General features: G+C 36.4%; 1 protein-coding gene across 17 annotated transcripts in view; it reads right to left on the minus strand.

The window, feature by feature from the left end:
- The window catches only part of FAM13A (family with sequence similarity 13 member A), a 376,873-nt gene that overhangs the window by 48,622 nt on the left and 309,447 nt on the right, over nucleotides 1-18,804 (minus strand). For 16 of the 17 annotated variants that reach the window (XM_078002003.1, XM_078002004.1, XM_078002001.1 and 13 more), the window contains 3 exons: nucleotides 14,922-14,963; nucleotides 12,092-12,271; nucleotides 5,381-5,567 (listed from right to left, as the gene is read on the minus strand). In XM_078002003.1, the coding sequence (XP_077858129.1) occupies nucleotides 5,381-5,567; nucleotides 12,092-12,271; nucleotides 14,922-14,963 (409 nt within the window). The remainder of the gene's footprint in view (nucleotides 1-5,380; nucleotides 5,568-12,091; nucleotides 12,272-14,921; nucleotides 14,964-18,804) is intronic. The other variant, XM_028848617.2, reaches the window with a different exon arrangement.

Consider the following 18,804-nt stretch of genomic DNA (forward strand, 5'->3'; position numbering starts at 1 on the left):
AGAAACATATTTACCGTGTTCAGTTTTACCTCTTCTTTAGCACATTTAGTTGCATTTAAATCTCACAAAAAAAAAAAAACACAATCTCACAAAAAGCTGCTATTTTACAGATGAAGTAAAAGGCTAAGTAACGTGCTTTACTTGCCATAGCTATGAAGTGAGATAGCTGGAACTGAAATTCAGGTATGATTATAAGACCTATTCTCCTTTCTTGAACCTTGACTGAGATTTCACGTACACCTGAAACTAAAAGGAAGTTGTTCATAAATAAGAGACCTATAGACTTTGTTTGTATTTTTTATATATTAAATGTAATATTATAGAATTCATATAATCACACAGAACATATGTGGAGAGAAGAGAAACAATTACCTCTAATACTACTGCCACCACCATAATGCAATCATACAATCACTTTTAGCTATATATCCTTTTAGCCTTTTTTCCTAGGAATGAATATGTCATACATATATGTGCATGCACTGTAGGTAATGCTTCATAACCTATTTTTATATTGAAGGGCAGTACAGTGATATCCCAGCTCCACCACTTATGTGTGACCTAGTTGTTTAATCTCCTGTGCCTAATTTTCCTCATGATTAGAATGGGAATAACAATATCTACCTATGGATTATTGGGAGGATTAAAATTGAGAATGTATGCAAAGCACTTAAAATATAACTTGTCAAATATTTTCTATTTTATTATATAATCTTCATAACTATAATTTTGAATCATTGCAGAATATTTTATTGAGTTGACATATAAATGTTACTCGTCTGCTCTTCTACTTTTGAACATTTAAATTGCTTCTAATACTCCATGATTATAAATAGCCTTGCAGTGAGCAAATTAATACATATGGTTTTTTCAATATTTAAGATTATACACCTAGTGGCTGGGTGTGGTGGCTCATGCCTGTAATCCCAGCACTTTGGGAAGCCGAGGCGGGCAGATCAATTGAGGTCAGGAGTTTGGGACCAGCCTGGCCAACATGGTGAAACCCCATCTCTACTAAAATACAAATATTAGCTGGGCGTAGTAGTGTGCACCTGCAAACCCAGCTACTCGGGAGGTTGAGGCAGGAGAATCGCTTGAACCCAGGAGGGGGAGGTTGCAGCGAGCTGAGATCGCGTCATTGCACTCCAGTGGGCAATAAGAGTGAAACTCCATCTCAAACAAACAAACAAACAACCAAAAAAGGATTATGCACCTAGAACAGAGTAGCAGAAGGAGAGTTATTGGATAAAATGCATGAATGTGTTGTGATTTTTGAGTCAAAGTATTAAACTCTGCCCTAGAGCGGAAGTTTGGAGATAGACTTTTTTTTTTCCTAAGCCAATGGAGATGAGCCAATAGAGAGGAAGTGTATATGTGTAAATATTTTTTTATGCCTGTGTGAGGTAGGCTGGGAGATGGATGTAAAAAATAGAATTTTCAAAGATATTTTTCACCTTAGAGGTTAGTCTTAGAATTTAGGAAACTTACTTTGTCATTTGAGCAGGAAAGAAAATAAAATAGGCAGAGAGCTAGAGAAATCTGGAAGTGAAGTGAGGGAAGTTGAAACAGAAGCTGGTTATTTCAGCTCTTCAAAGTAAAAGAGGAGATAAGGTTTTCTTCTGGGAGAGAAGGAAGGGCACAGGTATGAGCTTGGGGTTTAAGGAAAGGGAAAGGTTGAAATTGTGGCAATAATTTGAGGTAAGGCAGTGCAGTCTGATGCCCAGACTGATACCTCACTGCCCCGATTGCTGAGCTCTGAATTATCTGTAGTTTCTCAGTCTCTGCTGATCATGATATCCTCAAGAGGCAAAAGGACAGAGGGAGAAAGGAGCCAGATAGTTCTCACTGTAAAGACACCACATCTTTAAGATGCTTTTCCAGGTCTACACCATATTCTCCTCTTTGGCTGTGCTGTGGGCCAGCAAGATCACTGTGAAGCCATTCACTCACTGTCTTCAGTTACTCTCCTACCATCTTCTCCTGAAAATGGCTCTTGCTGCCATCTTCCTACCAACACTGTTCTTACTAAGATCACCAGGGAGCTACATTTTGCTAATTTCAATGGTCAAACTCGCAGTCTTCTACTTGACCTATCATCTGATTCTCCTTCCTCTTTGAGACCCTTGCTTACTTGGCTTCTAAGATACCAAACTTACCTCATTTTTCTTCTAGTTTTCTGGCTGCTGCTTCTTAAGTTTCTTCTGCTGGCTTCTCATCTCCCCATTCTCTGCCTCAAGGCCTTGTGAGAAGGCCTTTTCTATTCAAATTCACTCCCTTGGTTATCTCAGCCAGTGTATTGGCTTTAAATGTCATTTATAATGCTCATGACTCCCACATTTGTATCTCTAAGGAGGACATTCTCCCGAAACTCTAGGCCCAGAAGCCCAGTTGCCTCTCTAGTATCTCTCCTCTTAGATGTCTAATGGGCAGCTCAGTCTTTCCATGTCAGAAACTGAACTTAGGATATGACTCCCAAAACTTCTATCTACCTCATCTCAGTAAATTGGCAACACCAGTCTCCCAGCTGCTCAGGCCAAAAATCTTGGAATCATCTTTGACTCCTCTTTTGCTTTCATACCCCACATTGAATCTGTCAGGTGATTTTGTCAATTCTATCTTCAAAATACATTCATTTTCTTACCCCACCTCATGACCACTGCAGTGTACAACTCCCAGGGGGAACAATTCATGTTTTAGTTGATGGGAACAGTGCTCCCTAGACCAGTGCAGGGTATAGCCCGTGAGTCCATATAGCTGGCTCTTGTATCACCTCATTTCAAACTATCATCATCTCAAACCCAGATGACTGTAATGACTCCTAACTGGTCTCTCTGCTTCTGCCCTTGCCTGCTTACTGTCTATTTTCAACAAAACATTAACAAATTTAAGTAAGCCAGGTCACTGTTCTACTGAGAACTCAATGGCTTCTCATCTCACCCAGAATAAAGGAGGGGTCCTTACAATGATCTATAAGGACCTACCTATTTAATGTGCCCTGCCTTTCCATTACCTCTTTCATTTTGCTCACTCTTTTCCAACCGTAATGGTATCTCTGTGGTTCCTTGAATATTCCAGAAAACAATTGTCTCAAAGCCCTTGCACCTGTCATTCCATCAGTAAGGCTTGCTTCCTTGCTTCCTCTAGTTCTTTATACTCAAGTGTCAAATTCTTGGAGAGGTCTCCTCTGGTTATTCCATTTAAAACTGCATCCCTTGCCCCCTCACAGTTCCTGTCCCCATTCCCTAGATATTTTTTCTTTCTAGTTGTTATCACTACCTAATATACTTTATTCTTTACTTATTTATCTTGGTCATTGTCTGTTTCCCTGACTAGAATGTAAGCTCCAGGAAGGCAGGAATTGTTACCTGTTTTTCTCATTACTGTATCCACAGGATCTAAACTATTTCCTGCCACATAGAAGACATATAATTATGTATAATTTTTTTAAGCAATAGAAACAAATGTTTGGTCAGAATGTAAAGAACTTAAAATGGGCTAGGGAAAGATTTTGGAGGAAAGTTGGGGAAAGTAGAATTAGAAGGTTAAAAATAAGGGGGAAGTGAAGATACACAACTTAACTTTCAGGATGTAGTCTTAACACTAGTCTGTTGTATTCCCTGGCTCTTTGCTTTGTGGTTACTTGAGAAGATTAGATGTTTAAATTCATGGAATATAAGAATTGGAAAACATCTTTGAGAACACCCTCACTTTAGAGATGAGGAAGTTTTTCTTCTAAGTTGTACTGGCAGGGTTTTAAGTTATTCATTGCAACAAAGACACGGTCCACTGAGCTCACATGTGAGAGGCACAATCCTGGAATGCGGAAACTGGCAACTGAGGTAGGGGCAAGTTCTTTCACATAAAAAACCCCAAATGGAATTAGGATCTTCCATCCCAATGTTTTTCAGCACAGACCATGTCCATAGTTTTATCAGTAAACATATATTCTAAGGAGTATATGTACTTTTCCACTTCTATTAACTATTACCATCTAACTAACTTATGACACTATTCCTGGTAGAAAAAATTAATGGGTTAAATGAACGTAAAAAGGGATTCAAACTGAGAAGCCTGCTTCATAGCTTCTTTTCACACGATAAAGCCAAGTCTCAGACTTCCAGTCACCAGATATCTCTTTGGCAGATAAGCAAATCATGGGCCAAATAGAGAGCTAATGACGTTAATACCATGTATTTTATTTAAATATTTACTTTTAACAACAGAAATGAAATTATCAGGGTTAAAAAAGTGTGTCATGATTCCAAACTTTAAATTCTTTATTTTGAGAACTGTACCAGACATAAGTCTGAGGTAGATGATTACTTCTGTCCATTCTAGCTCATCAGTTTACTTCCAGAAACCATGCATTGAGACATTATGGGGGAAAAAATCCTAGATTTGCATTTATGTATATTTTACTTATGGAAAAATTAGAAATCTTCTCCGAGCACATGCAGAAATTGACAATGAGAAAATAGGTGGCCCGTGAATTTTATTGAATGTATGAAAAGCACAGCATGGAGCTAAAAACTGGTCAGAGACAAAGTACTTCAGAGGATGTGCACACCAAACAGTAGGAGAGGATATTGTCTGTTTTCATTAGGGATTCCAGTTCCTGTCACATTATAACATTTATCTCCAGGTTTTTGGCTTTGTCATTTTTTTTAACTAAAGGGACAGACTTTGTTGCTTATTTTTCAGAGAAACTAACGCATAAAGGAAGAAGGATGATGAATGTTAATAGTTACACTGAACAAATATTTAGCCATTGATTAAACCACTTGTAAAAACGTATACTATGTATTGAATTAATGATCCAAGATTCAGGTCTGAGGCAACTACGTAGGGATTAGTTTCTTTTTGTTTCTGATTAACTTGGAAGAAAGTACTTTAAAAGAGTATAGATTTGAAATGAAATTTCTGAACATGAAGAGATATCTGAACACGAAGATAGCTGATCCTCTTTCACTGTGCATTTCACCTTGCTTTAAGTTCATTCATTAATTTATAAAACATATTCATTTAGACAAGAACAAATAGAATGGGGAAAAAGAAGAAAAAATGCTTTATGGGCAATTTTATTTCAAAAACAAAATTTAGAAATGCTTGAAAAAAATGAGAAAAAAAAAATGGAAATCAGAGTTTGTGTGGTGTCTCTTGTTCCTCTGTAGAATGTAATATTTCTCAGCCTTAATTTTTGTACTTATTAAAAAGAAATACAAATATATATATACTTAGTAGCTCTAAGGTCTCTTCCAGAACTCATATTCTATAATGTTATAAAACTGAAGACTGAAATTACTTTTAATTTTTTTACAAAGCAAAGCAAAGAGATGTAGTATTTCCTAACAAGTAAAATTTTATAGACATATTCACTTACCACAAGACCATCTTGATTGTCATGGAGCTCAGAAAGTTTAGTACTGGATTTCTGACGTTTAGGTTTGCTCCTTTCTCCAACACAACCAGAAGTATTTTCGTGTACTTTTTCGACTTCCTGAGTATTCAAAATACAATCATCAAGGTGGTTGAACCCAGAAGGAATATTTTCTTTGTTGATAAGTCCCCTTGAATTGAGAAAAAAGCTTAATTTTATTTTAAAAGATCAAATGGTCATTTAATGATACTCTAACTACATCATATCATACCTAGGAAATCCAAAGAGTGCCCAGAAATTCCAGTTTGCATCTCTGATCAAAATCTGAGCAGAGTGCTACTCCTGGGACTGCTTGGTGCCAAATAAATCACATTGAAAGAGAAATAATTCCTAGAGGCAAATTGGCAAGAGCTGTTTCTACCAATAGACAGCTTTTGTATTTTACCAAAAGTAATTTGTATTCAAACAGGGAGAACAGTGCAAGTTTATACAGAAATTTCCTATTATTCACAGTAGACATTTAAATATATATATATATTTCAAATTTATAAATTAATATAGTGTATGGAGCAAAATCTAAAAAGGAATTATATCTTCCATTTTAGTAGTATAGCAATGTGTATTTCAATCTCACTGAATTATTAATAGATAATCTTAGTAGAAATCATATAAGTTAATAAAAACTATGGAATACAAAGCATTTTAACTGAAATCTGGATTTGTTACTTCCAAGTACAGACATCTTTCATGACATAGTTGTAGAAGTAGATATGAATGTTGTAATTATAGAATTTAATTCATTTGATGTTCATGAAACAGTTTTAAGTATTAATATCTTAAGCATTCCCATAATAGGTTTTCACAAAAGTAAATTAGCAAACTGAGTTAAAAAAAAAAAAAGAAACAATATCATGGAACAAATAAAACCATCAGCACAGCACCATGGCTTGGTAAGGAACAAATAAATGAGACTTTACTCTCCTGCTTCGTGGTATGAATGAGTTAATTTACTTCCCTAAACACCTAAAACTGTATTGTGAAATAAATGAATTCTAAAGAGTAAAAAATACATATCATATTTTACTATTGGCTCAACCATATCCCAAAATGAAAGATAACATTAAATATTTATTCTGAAATCTAAATTCATATCTTTAGACAGGGTATAACAGAGGCAAAATTATGAATTAAATACTATCATAATCTTTTTAAAGTTATACTCTCTTTGGTAATTTTTAACACTCTATATTTTAGTATATTTTCTCCAAATTTAATGTGAAAATACATATTTAGTAAAATTATATAAAAGATTTATGCACATTTATAAGAGACTTTCTAAGTACAAAGTAATTGAAGACAGGAGGAGCAGCTGATAAGGACTAAATGCAAGCATGTATACTCATGCACATGCTCTTCAATCTCTCCCCTCCACGCACTCAGAGCAGTGCCTTCTGTGGGTGGCTGGATGAATTTGATCTAATTCTAAAACTCAAAAATTATTTATTTTACTATTTAAATTCTATCTTCTTATCACTCTTCATACTTTTTCCTAGCCTTTTTTTCTGTTTGTTTTTTATTTATGTTTAATTTTTGTGTGTGCACAGTAGGTGTATATACTTCTGGGGTACATGAGATATTTTGATACAGGCATGCAATGCATAATAATTACATCAAGGTAAATGGGGTATCGATTCCATCAGGCATTTATTCTTTGTGTTACAAACAATCCAGTTACACTCTTTTTTTTAATTTTTTTATTTTTTAATTTTTTTAATTTTTTTATTTTTATTTTTATTTTTATTTTTTTTTGAGACTGAGTCTGGCTCTGTCGCCCAGGCTGGAGTGCAGTGGCCGGATCTCAGCTCACTGCAAGCTCCGCCTCCCGGGTTTACGCCATTCTCCTGCCTCAGCCTCCGGAGTAGCTGGGACCACAGGCGCCCGCCACCTCGCCCGGCTAGTTTTTTGTATTTTTTAGTAGAGACGGGGTTTCACTGTGTTAGCCAGGATGGTCTCGATCTCCTGACCTTGTGATCCGCCCGTCTCAGCCTCCCAAAGTGCTGGGATTACAGGCTTGAGCCACCGTGCCCGGCTCAGTTACACTCTTTTAGATATTTTTAATGTACAATTAATTTATTTTTGACTCTAATCATCGTGTTGTCCTACCAAATACTAGGTCTTTTGCAAACTATGTTTTTGTACCCATTAACCTAGCTTTTGGCATATATGTCCAATTATAACTTTTTTTTTCATTTTTATTTTTTTTCAGACAGAGTCTTGCTCCGTCATCCAGGCTGGAGTGCAGTGGTGCGATCTCAGCTCACTGCAACCTCGACCTCCCAGGTTTAAGCGATTCTCCTGCCTCAGCCTCCTGAGTAGCTGGGACTACAGGCATGTGCCACCATGCTGGCTAATTTTTGTATTTTTAGTAGAGATGGGGTTTCATCATATTGGCCAGGCTGTTCTCAAACTCCTGGCCTCAAGTGATCTGCCCGCCTTGGCTTCCCAGAGTGCTGCGATTACAGGCGTGAGCCACTGCGCCCGGCCCCAATTACAACTTTTAAATGGAGGACCTTTAATGCTCGAAAGCTAGTATGGACTGACTTATGTACCCTCAGAATTCACATTTGGAAGTCCTAATCCCCAATGTGACCATATTTGGAGACAGGGCCTTTAAGGAGGTAAATAAGGTTAAAAGAGTCATAAGGGTGGGACCCTAATCCAATAGGACTAATGTCCTTGTAAGAAGAGGGAGAGACATCAGGAGTGTGCACACAGAGGAAGGGGCACGAGCAGATACAGTGAGAAGGTAGCCATCTGCATGCCAATGTGAGAGGCCTCAACAGAAACAGACACTTCTAGCACCTTGACCTTGAACTTACAGCTTCTAGAACCATCAGAAGATAAATTTCTGTTGTTTAAGACACCCAGTCGGTGGTATTTTGTTATGGCAGCCCAAGCAGACTAAAGACAACAGCTAGAAACTATTTAAAAAAACAAGACAGTAAAATTCATTTTATGATCTTTTTGAATAGTGAATGAACGACTAGAATAAATCCTGTCAAAATAAATATATGAAAATCTGACCATGCTATGGTGTTCATGCGCAAATCCTGTTCTCCCTCGAGGAAAGTCTTTGCTTTTACGGGCATCCATGTGTCTCTTCTACTTCCCTTTGTTGAACTCTAATTTCAGTTACACTATAGATCCAAGAGGCTGGGTGCAATACCTGTTTTTCATCATTGAATCACCTTATAGTACTGGGTCCTCAGTTATCACTGTTAAAGACTTTGGAGGCACTTTATTTAGATACAGCTCTGTATAAAACACATGGTTGTATTTCTTTAAATCTAATCTTAGATGGAGCAGGTGTACTCAATTCCTTCCTGCAATATTCTGTCAGATTTCAATCATATCTGACATAACTTGGATTTGACTGAACTTAGATCTCTGGACCTCTCACTTTCATTATCTAGATTTATTTCCACATTTTTTCAGGATTTTCTCCTCACCCCTACATACCTACTTAATGTCCTGGCAATGCTGAATTATTTATTATTCCCCAAATATAGCCTGCTTTCTTTTACTTTGCAGGATTTTAATATAGTCTTTATATAACAAAGAAACATTTGGATCAATTTTCCAGTTCATTGTGTTTTTGGAAGATTGAAAACCATTTTCACTTAAATGATGCTTTGCTTTAAAAAAATATTTATTATGATTTTTTTCAAACATATACAGAAGTAGAGACACTATCACAACAAACTTCCATATACCTATCACCAAAATTTCACATTTCCGTAAACTTGGCAGATAAATTTTTTACTAAATGAATTTAGCTGAATATTTTTATATAATGAAGATTTTATGTTTAAACTTTTATGTTTATATTGTAGCAAACAGTAATATAGGTCTGATTATATTTCCTTATGAATTCAGACAAATAACAAATCATTTGTACCTATGAATGAAGTTATTTGTAGTCTTCGTCTATCTTCGGTACTGCTATTTCAAAAATTGGCCATGATGACTTTAGTATGACTTTACTGACTCTTTTACTCATCTTGAAATATAGTCATCACTGGCTTCTTCAAGAATACTTTTAAATTTGTTGCATCTCTAAGTTACTAGAGGCAAAATAATAGATAATAATATAAATAGATTCCTATGTTTCTAAACACTTTTTAACCACTTCAAAAAGCTTATAGTTTTGAATAGAATATTACAGCCTAGCTTAATCTTTCCTTATTTTTTGAATAAAGACTTGTGAAAAATCTTAAATGGATCAATTGTATAGAAGCATATACTATGATAAACTCATTGACTGTAGGCTATATTAATGATTCTTGACCTTCTTATAGTTTATGACATGTTCATGACTCTCCTGGAGATACTGGAGAAGACGTTTATGGCAGTGGCTCATTGAAAGGAAGGTTAAAAGAGAAATCTGACACCAAAGAGGAGATGCTGAAAGAATCAGCCTGCTGGAAAAGTATTTCAAGCAAGCAGATGTGCAAAAGGAAAAGAGTGGAGGTGGGAAGAAATAAGTGGAATGAGAACGCTGGATCAAGGAAGTTGAATGAAAGGATGACAGAACCCAGCATGAAGATGAGGGGAGAAGGGCTGCAGGAAATGACTACTGACCTATGGTCGAAGCTGGACCAGACAAAATTAAGGGATCTGGGGGCTTTGAGAGATAAGGGTCTCACTCTTCCAAAGACCTGGAGAGCTAAGAGAAACCGTTCAGTGTGGACTGAGAGTTGAAGGACTATCAAGACACGATTGTGTCACAGTGTGTCAGGTTGGGTACTATTTGCACCCCAAGATTCTCTTCCTCAATGCCCAACTGTAATTTGACCAGGAGGAGTGGTGAAGGCAATAGCAAGAGAAGAACAACTAAGGGAAAGGCTAGGGTTTCATGGGTATAGTCTTCAGACCATCACTCAGCTACCATTCCCCATCTCCTTTTGTTCTCCTGATGTTGCTGGTAAAAAACAATCAAGATAACTTATGCTAGAAATGTCCCTGGGCTTGGGAAGTTCTCTATTTAAATTCTTCAGGAGAGGTGAGGCTGTGCTTCACATTTCCCTGCCCTGTCTGGCCCTCATCTGTTTTTACCTCCACTGTCCTCCCCGAGACCTGCTGCCAAGCATCCACCAACAGCACCATCACACTCTGTTCTCTCTCATGCTCCCCACCACTTCCCACCTCCACCTGCTGGCCCTCTGTCCAAACAAAGAGGGTGGAAAGCAGGATATCGTGACACACTGAGGATATTTTTAAAATGCAAAATGTTGCTACATACTCCTCAGCAAAAAATGAGGCAGCGGATAAGAACAGTGTTAAATGAATAATTTGTGCTTTCTCTACAACATATTAGAGGTAGTACACAAACTAATTATATTTCTAAACATTTTCTATAAACATGTCAGTAGCTAATTTTAAATGTAAATATCTCATGTCATGCCACAGGAGTAGAAGAAATGTAAATATCTCCTGTATTATAATTTTTCTATTTTCTAAATGGAATATTACAACTATTCTATCCACCAGCTCCATGAGAATTTATTTGAAAAGTACTGCATATGCTACCTGTAAATCAGTGGGTTATATTATTGATACTGCTCTATTTCTAAAGTTACATTTGCTAATATAGCACTTAAACATCTCGGTGAGGTACAGCATGAAACTTATTTATACTGTTTATCTTTTGTGTTTTTCTTTAAACAAAACAAAGCTTTTTTGCTTTTTCCATAAAGGGTTTAATGTAGATTATGAGTCTAGGTGAAAAAGAATGAGAATGAGGGGTGTATGACTATTATATATTCATACAAATTAAAAATTGAAAAAGAAAAGAAAGAAAAAGAATGAGGGGGGCTAGGGTCTGGTTCAGTTTAGTTTTTGACATTTAATAAGGAGTTCAAAACAACAACCATAAAGAGGCTAAAGGCTACATACAGTCAATAAAAATAACCTTGGAACTTTCAGGGAAAATATAGGAATATCTGCATAGTCTATTCTCTACATAAATTTATTTTCCTTGACAATTTAAATCATGATTATTAAATAATATAAATGGTAATTGCTCATCTGTATTTTATTAAATCTTTTTTCATGGAGAATAAAGCTCTTTGTAACACTGTTCTTAAAATTCATACTATGGGAATGCCTTAAAATTAGTGATTTTTATAATAAAGAACTTAAGCTTTTCATTTTTTGAGTAGATTTAAGCCTAACTTTTCTTATACTAAAACATAATCAAATGTTAGAGTATTATAGTGATATCTGACTATTTAATCACATAAATATAATGGAGAAATCAGCTGCTTCATAAACAAGTCTAAATAGTCAACTTAATGTTGTCTAGCAAGAAAAAAAAATACCTCCGGACAAGCATATGGTAACTTTCTCTACCCATGGTTCAGAATCCCTCTAAATAAGATATTTATGAGGAAGCCATAGGGTGTATTCAATCAGAGGTGGTTTCTAACAACATACCAAATGTCTGGATGAAATGCAAATATTTATGCAATCACCTATAAATTTCCAAATGTAGCTAAGTTTAGAATAGGCAAACTGAAAACTCTTAAAGTTTTAACCTAAATACTGAAATGGGAGAGGACCAGGAGGTATGACTATAACACAGTGACTAATTTGGGTGTATATTTTTCAAAGAAGAGAAAACTCAAGTAAGAAGAAGAATCAATGCCAACTCACTTGTCTCTCCCATGTCGAACTTCATCCTGCTCCTTGGACTGGCGGCGGCGCTGTCTGGCAGATGTGGCAGAAGATGCTGATGGTGTTCCAGATTCTGAGTCCTCTGAACTTTGACCTCCAGAGTTATTAACATCAAAAAGATGTTGTTCTACAGCTGATCGTATGGTTCTTTCTAAGAGTCTGGCAAAAAAGAATGCAGAGTCATTCAAGCAGTCAAGTTCATCAGTGGTCACCTTAAAAAAATATGTGCCTACAGTTTTGGGAACACCTGTATTTCCAATGGCAGGTCTTTAGAACTTCATGAGCAATGATGAGGCATTAATCTAAAAAATATCTGCATTATTGCTAAAACCAAAACTAAATGAAAACAATTCTGCCAATTTAATAACTTTCTCATCTTCGTGAAGCTAGTATTGCTGAAATGCTCATGGCAAGTCTAGCAACAATTATGAGGCATTCAGGAAACCGGGGTCAGTTAATATAAGGTAGAATGAGGAAAGTTTTTTTTTGCCCTTATAGAATAATAGTAGACCTATTCTCACAAAGGCAATTTCATACCAGTTCTACAGAGGAAGAGAGAGTGATTTGCAAAGCAAACTGGCGCAAATAATTTTATGATGCCTATTATCTATTTAGAATCTAAGACAAATTATATGAAAATAATGATATTTGGGGGAAAAACTCACCAGAACAATTAGAACTTATAACAGCATGGCATAATCTTTCCTAACCTCTATTCAATTAAATTATGATATTTATAATTAAAGTTGTATTCATGCAAACACCCCAAAACATATTATTGAAATTGGAAGGATAGATTTACTTTGTTCAACCTGAGGAAAAGAGATAAGCACAAAGAGCTGAAAAGTGCATGGCAAGCTATAAATGGAATCATTTTTAAAGCTGTAGAATCTTTCAAGGTGTGTAAACTTTCTTTTAGCACCACATTATTTCCAAATAAGCTGGTATGGAAAGTTTCTGACTCCTCAACCCATGTTTCTCTTCACTTGAAAAAGAACTATATGTATATTCTAAATGCTCAGGCTGAGAAATAGCATTTACTTAAATAAAATGTGTTTTGAGAACTTAACTAATTTCAGATTTTTCAAATGCAGTTTTATAATCCACTCATAGTTATATTATTCAAATTTTATTAAAAATATTTTAAGATCATGAGGAAGTATAGTCCAATTAACTTGGGCATTAGAACTTTTATACATAGAACTCCATGTGTCAAATGATTCAAGATTATTTAATTGTAGTACAGAGGATTGTAAGTTAATATACACATAAGAGATGTACATAATATATAAATAACATATTCATGAGGAAGCCATAAAATGCATTATGTCAGAGGTGGCCTCCTACAACATACCAAATATCCAGATGAAACGGAAATACCTAATCAGAACAACCCTGCACCTTTTCCAAGCTATACAAGACCCATAAGGAAAGGTTATTAGGAAATGAAAAAGGCAAGAACATGTCAGTCTTGGTGCAGTTCTTGAATATCTTTGAAACTGACAAAGTCAAAGGAGGTCAGTCCTGCCCTCTGATTGTTTTCTCTCCCAACAAGGAATTAAAAAAATTGAAATCCATCCTGTTAGATCCAAATTCATTTCAACTAGTGCTTCTTCTAATTCTTCTCTCTTCTCCCTATCACACCACATCCACCCCACCTCCTACACCTGATCCTTGCCAAGAGAAGATGCTCCAAAAAGGCCCACTCATGTCCCAGCAAGTAAGGAGAACAGGTACGTGTGATGGAAACATATGTGGGCCAGGAGCTGTTCTGTCATTCAATGACTATTTACTTAGTGCCTAATATATGCCAGGCACTTTTCTAGGCAGTAGGGAGATAGCAATGAATATGACAGACAAGCTCCTTGTATTTACAGAGCTTACATTCCTGTAGGGCAAGATAGATAATAAAGAAATAATGTAATTTCCAATAGTAATAAGTTCTCTAAAACACTGAGTAAAGTGGTGGCAAGTGAATATGGGTAGTTAGGAATAGAATCCTGGATAAGATGACACTTGAACAAGGAGTGAATGATAAGAAAGTGCTGGTCAGGCTGAGGAACAGCCAACACAAAGTCTCTGAGGCAGCAATAAGGTTGGCCCTCCCTGGGAACAGCAGGTCATGTGGCTGAAGTGTAATGAGCAATATGGTCAGAGGCATTAGCAAGGACTGATAACTGGAGTTTAGGTTTAGTCTAAGTGTCAGTGGAAGACTTTGGAGGAAATGACATGTGATAACATAATTAAGAGAGTACTGCCACTGCCCTGTGGACCAGGGACTTGTTGCCATCACTAACTCGCTTTCTTTTCTGCATCCCTGTTAGACTGTAACATCCCTGAAGACAGGGCCCAAGGCATCTTTGACATTACACATCTAACCTGTGCCTGGTGTCTTGCAGGCACTCAGTCAATGTAGGTTCAGTCAAATGAACTAAGCAGGAGTAAAGACATGATTAATGGTTTAACTTTTAATTACATTATCCATTGCAAGATGCCTCCCAAAGCACATTAGACTACTTGCCAATATTAAATGATCCTGGCATTATTTTTAATGAAGTAAACAAAAAGCTCATGTTTTCTAATGTTGGAGTCATCTGTACGAATACACATACAGAAGCTCAAATAAGAAAACCTATGTAGTCCTCTCCTCCATATAGTCTAAAAGTCACTGGCTGCTTATTATCTGAATCTTCCAATACTGTACACCATTAGACTTGCTTTTTTTTTTTTTTTTTTTTTCTGTTTAATAAGTGGGAAAGGGCATTAAAAATAAAACCCAAAGCCCAAAAACCCAACCCAAATAACTTACTCTCCGGTTGCAGACACATTGCTGACTTGGGGTACATGAGCACTGCAGAAAAGAAGCAAAGAGAAAGAAAGTCAGGTTAGATGAAAGATCGGAGATGATGAACCAAACATCTGAAGTGGATCGCAGGCTGAAAGAAATTAGCTCATTCCCAAGTGATCCTCAAAACAATGTTTAACCATCCAATGAAAGATACTCATTTTCACTTGTTTCTAGAAATGGAGATGGCCCGGCTTGCTTATAACAGTGGCTTTTTCTCCTTTTAAAAGATTTCCATGGCAGACAATTCTGTAAATTTGGAGAACCATCTCTTAGCTGTCAACATATTGCCACAGCAGCCCTAGTTCAAGGTCTTTTCATTTTCCTAAAATGTCAGTTGTGGCCAAGTGACTTCCTGCCACCCACTTCACCTATTTCTATCTTTCCCCAGCCCAAATCCATTCCCTTCCTTCTCCTCTTAGGCCAGGAAACAGAACATCTTTCTAAAACTCTGCTCTCAACAGGCAGAGGGCAGTGGGGACCACAGGGATAGAGAACAAGGAACCAATGTTGTTTTCTATATGACTATTTCTTTCTTTTTTTTTTTTTTTTTTTTTTGAGACGGAGTCTTGCTCAGTCGCCCAGGCTTGAGTGCAGTGGCGTGATCTCGGCTCGCTGCAAGCTCTGCCTCCCGGTTCACGCCATTCTCCTGCCTCAGCCTCCCGAGTAGCTGGGACTACAGGCACCCGTCGCCACGCCCAGCTAATTTTTTGCATTTTTAGTAGAGACGGGGTTTCACCGTGTTAGCCAGGATGATCTCGATCTCCTGACCTCATGATCCACCCGCCTCGGCCTCCCAAAGTGCTGGGATTACAGGCGTGAGCCACCGTGCCCGGCCTCTATATGACTATTTCTAAACCATATTTTCAAAGCCACATTTTTTCCCTAAGTTTCTCAGGATGGAAAGCATCTCAAGCTCTGTAATGTGTCAGCTTAACATCTAATTTATAATGTTTTTGTTGAGCACTTACAAACTTTCATGACTTTCCCATTTTTTCTAAAGCCTGAATTCTTTTAAAAGTATTGAGAAGTGGTCAACACAAAGTAGAATGATAAAATTACAAAACACTATCAGGTTAGCAAGCTTTGGAACTTTCCCCCTCATGCCTGCACTTATGTTCACATAACCACAATGAGTGTTGAGGCCGGCAGCTATTTTAATTGTATTAACACATTACATCCTCACAATCTGCCCTCTAGTGTTTAGTTGGCTTTTGAATCAAGATTTAAAAGTATCTATGCTTTAAAAAAAGAGGTTAAATATTGAGCAGATTTGAGACAATCTTTAGTCGTGTCAAACTATTGTTCTACCTAATAGTTCTTTTCCTTCTTTGTAGAAGACATTCAAAGAAAATCCAAGTTGTTAAGGACCAATATTGATAGTTGTCTTTCAACTACTCCAAACATTCTAATTTATACGGTATAATTTTCAACATATGAATATGTTGCTTGGGAATCATCTGTCAGGTTTTTCTCCCATGTAAGTGTATACCTCATCTCTTTCAATGTAGAATCTCAATGCCTCAAGGGATTGTATAATATTTCTCATTTTCTTTCATCACACTCCCTCCCACTACCACCACCATCATGTCTTCCATAGTACTCATTATCCCAGAGGTGATCAAAAAATGTTTACTCTTTTAGCCCAAGACAATTTTCTTTAGTTAAAGCTGTAGCTCTTCGTTATGGCCACAGACCACGGCTGAAACCCAGAAAAACTACATAAACTCATGTGATTAGGTAAAAGGGAAGCTGATTCAAGTAAGTATTAAATAATTAAGAAGATAAATAAATAAATACAAACACCTAAGACTTACTGAGTACCTACTATGTTCCAGACACTGTGCTAAGTACTTTTTACATAGATTTTTTTTCACTTTTTCTTTACAACAACCCTATGAAGAGGTACTACTGTTTTCAGATGAAGAGGTTAGAAAGGTTAAATAACTTACCCACAGCAATAAAGCCAAGAAATAAGATGAGCTGGGATTTGAACCAAGAAAAGTTTTAGCTCAGAGTCTAAGCTCTTAATCACTCCACTAGCTTGTCTTTCAATCCATTACTCACTACAGTCATCTCTGGATATGGAGGCCTGGCCTTAGGTATTTTACTTTGCTTTTAATTACAACAATTTCTCTTCTGCCTTACAATGCCTGTTATTCATAGTGGTTCCCAGGCTACATAACCAACAATAAACCCCTTTCTGCTTTCTGTCTTTAACTGGAACAAGCAGTTCTTGCTTTTGCTACTTTGTGGCTCACCCTCTGTAAATTCAACACTATATAATTAACTCCTATACTCCACTTCTCAGTACAGTTACACAACCTTGGTTTTGGGAGCAGGGACCCATGTGAGTAATGACTCGGGGAAAACTCAGAAGAGAGTAAAGAATGTGGATCTGCTAGAGGCTAAAAAACATTCCAAAGACATGCCATTAGCTTGTTAGTCCCCTATGCCATCTCAGAATGAAGACATGTATTTCCTCTCATCCTTTCTACATCGTTTTGAACTGTCTTCTTTTTGACTATTAAAGCAGATCCTGATGTTTTGACGTTCATTTTCTATGAAGGGAGAGTGAAGAAAAAAAGACAAGAAAAAGACAAGGAAACAACAAACAAGATGAGGGTCTGAGATTTCTAACTCTTTAAATAAGTGCTTCTTCATTCTTAATGTGCATAGGAAATCACCTTGGCACTTGTTAATACAGACTGATTCAGCAGGCCTAGGTCTTGGGAAGCGGAAGCTGAGACTGCATTTCTAATACATTCCTCAGTGATTCTAATACTGTTGGTTTGTGGAAGACACTGAGTGGCAGAAGCTCTATATCCTTGCAACCAAAATTGTTTAAAACTTCAATTACTTAAATATCCCAATAATGATTTTTAAATACTGTAATCTAAGTAATGAAGGTATGATACGGAAAACTCATGTTAACCTCAGTGGATAAAAGTCAACATATCGAAATTTCTCCACCAGCTTAGAGGAAAATGACCTGAACCATCTAAATCAGTTGTAGAGCACATTTCTCAGAATACAAAAGTAAACGAATAAATCAATAATAAAACCAAGTAATTAAATCATATTCATATTTTTGCTAGTATATTTATTTTAGGACAGTTTTAGAATAAAGTGTGATGTTTTTCATAGTCCTTTGGAATTTCTGGTATATTTAACTAGTCTGTAATTTCAGGTTCTTTTAATAGAATTCCTATAAATAAAGTATTATGAGAAGATATTTTCCATTGGTAATCAGAAAAGAAAGTTCTGGTCTGGGCTCTGCAGTTGATTAGACAAAATCACTGGCAGGTTGTTGGTTAGCTTGGCTGCATTGGGTTGGTTTCTTCACACAGAAAATGAAACGTCTGGCTAGTGATCTCTGTGGTTTCTTTTACCTCTGAAAGAAACCTCAAAAAATTGTTCTATCTCAGGTTCAAGCTTACTGCCTAAAGATTAAATCATTACAAAAGGTTATGACTGCATATTTAGTTTTATGACATAGTATCAGATAAATATATGGTTTATTAGTTACCAAAATAACTTTGGTATTTAGTTCAGGTATCCACCGTCATAATTCCTGTGGGATGTACTTAACAATTCACCCTTAACAAAATTTTAAAGAATATTTAACAACAGCAATAGAGATTTCTTCCATAACTAAGATACTGACAAAAAGGCAATAAGCATTTAAACAATAAGCAAATAAGACAAAGTGAAAGATAAAGAAATTTCCTTCTTCATCTGCATGTAGCTTGCTTTTTATCCTCTGTGGAGAGCTAAGAATAACGATTTTTTTTTTCAGAGTCCTTGACTGATTTGCTAAGAAAATTTCTTACTTATGCATTATAAA

The sequence above is a fragment of the Macaca mulatta genome, chromosome 5, assembly GCF_049350105.2.
Source record: "Macaca mulatta isolate MMU2019108-1 chromosome 5, T2T-MMU8v2.0, whole genome shotgun sequence".
NCBI lineage: Eukaryota > Metazoa > Chordata > Mammalia > Primates > Cercopithecidae > Macaca > Macaca mulatta.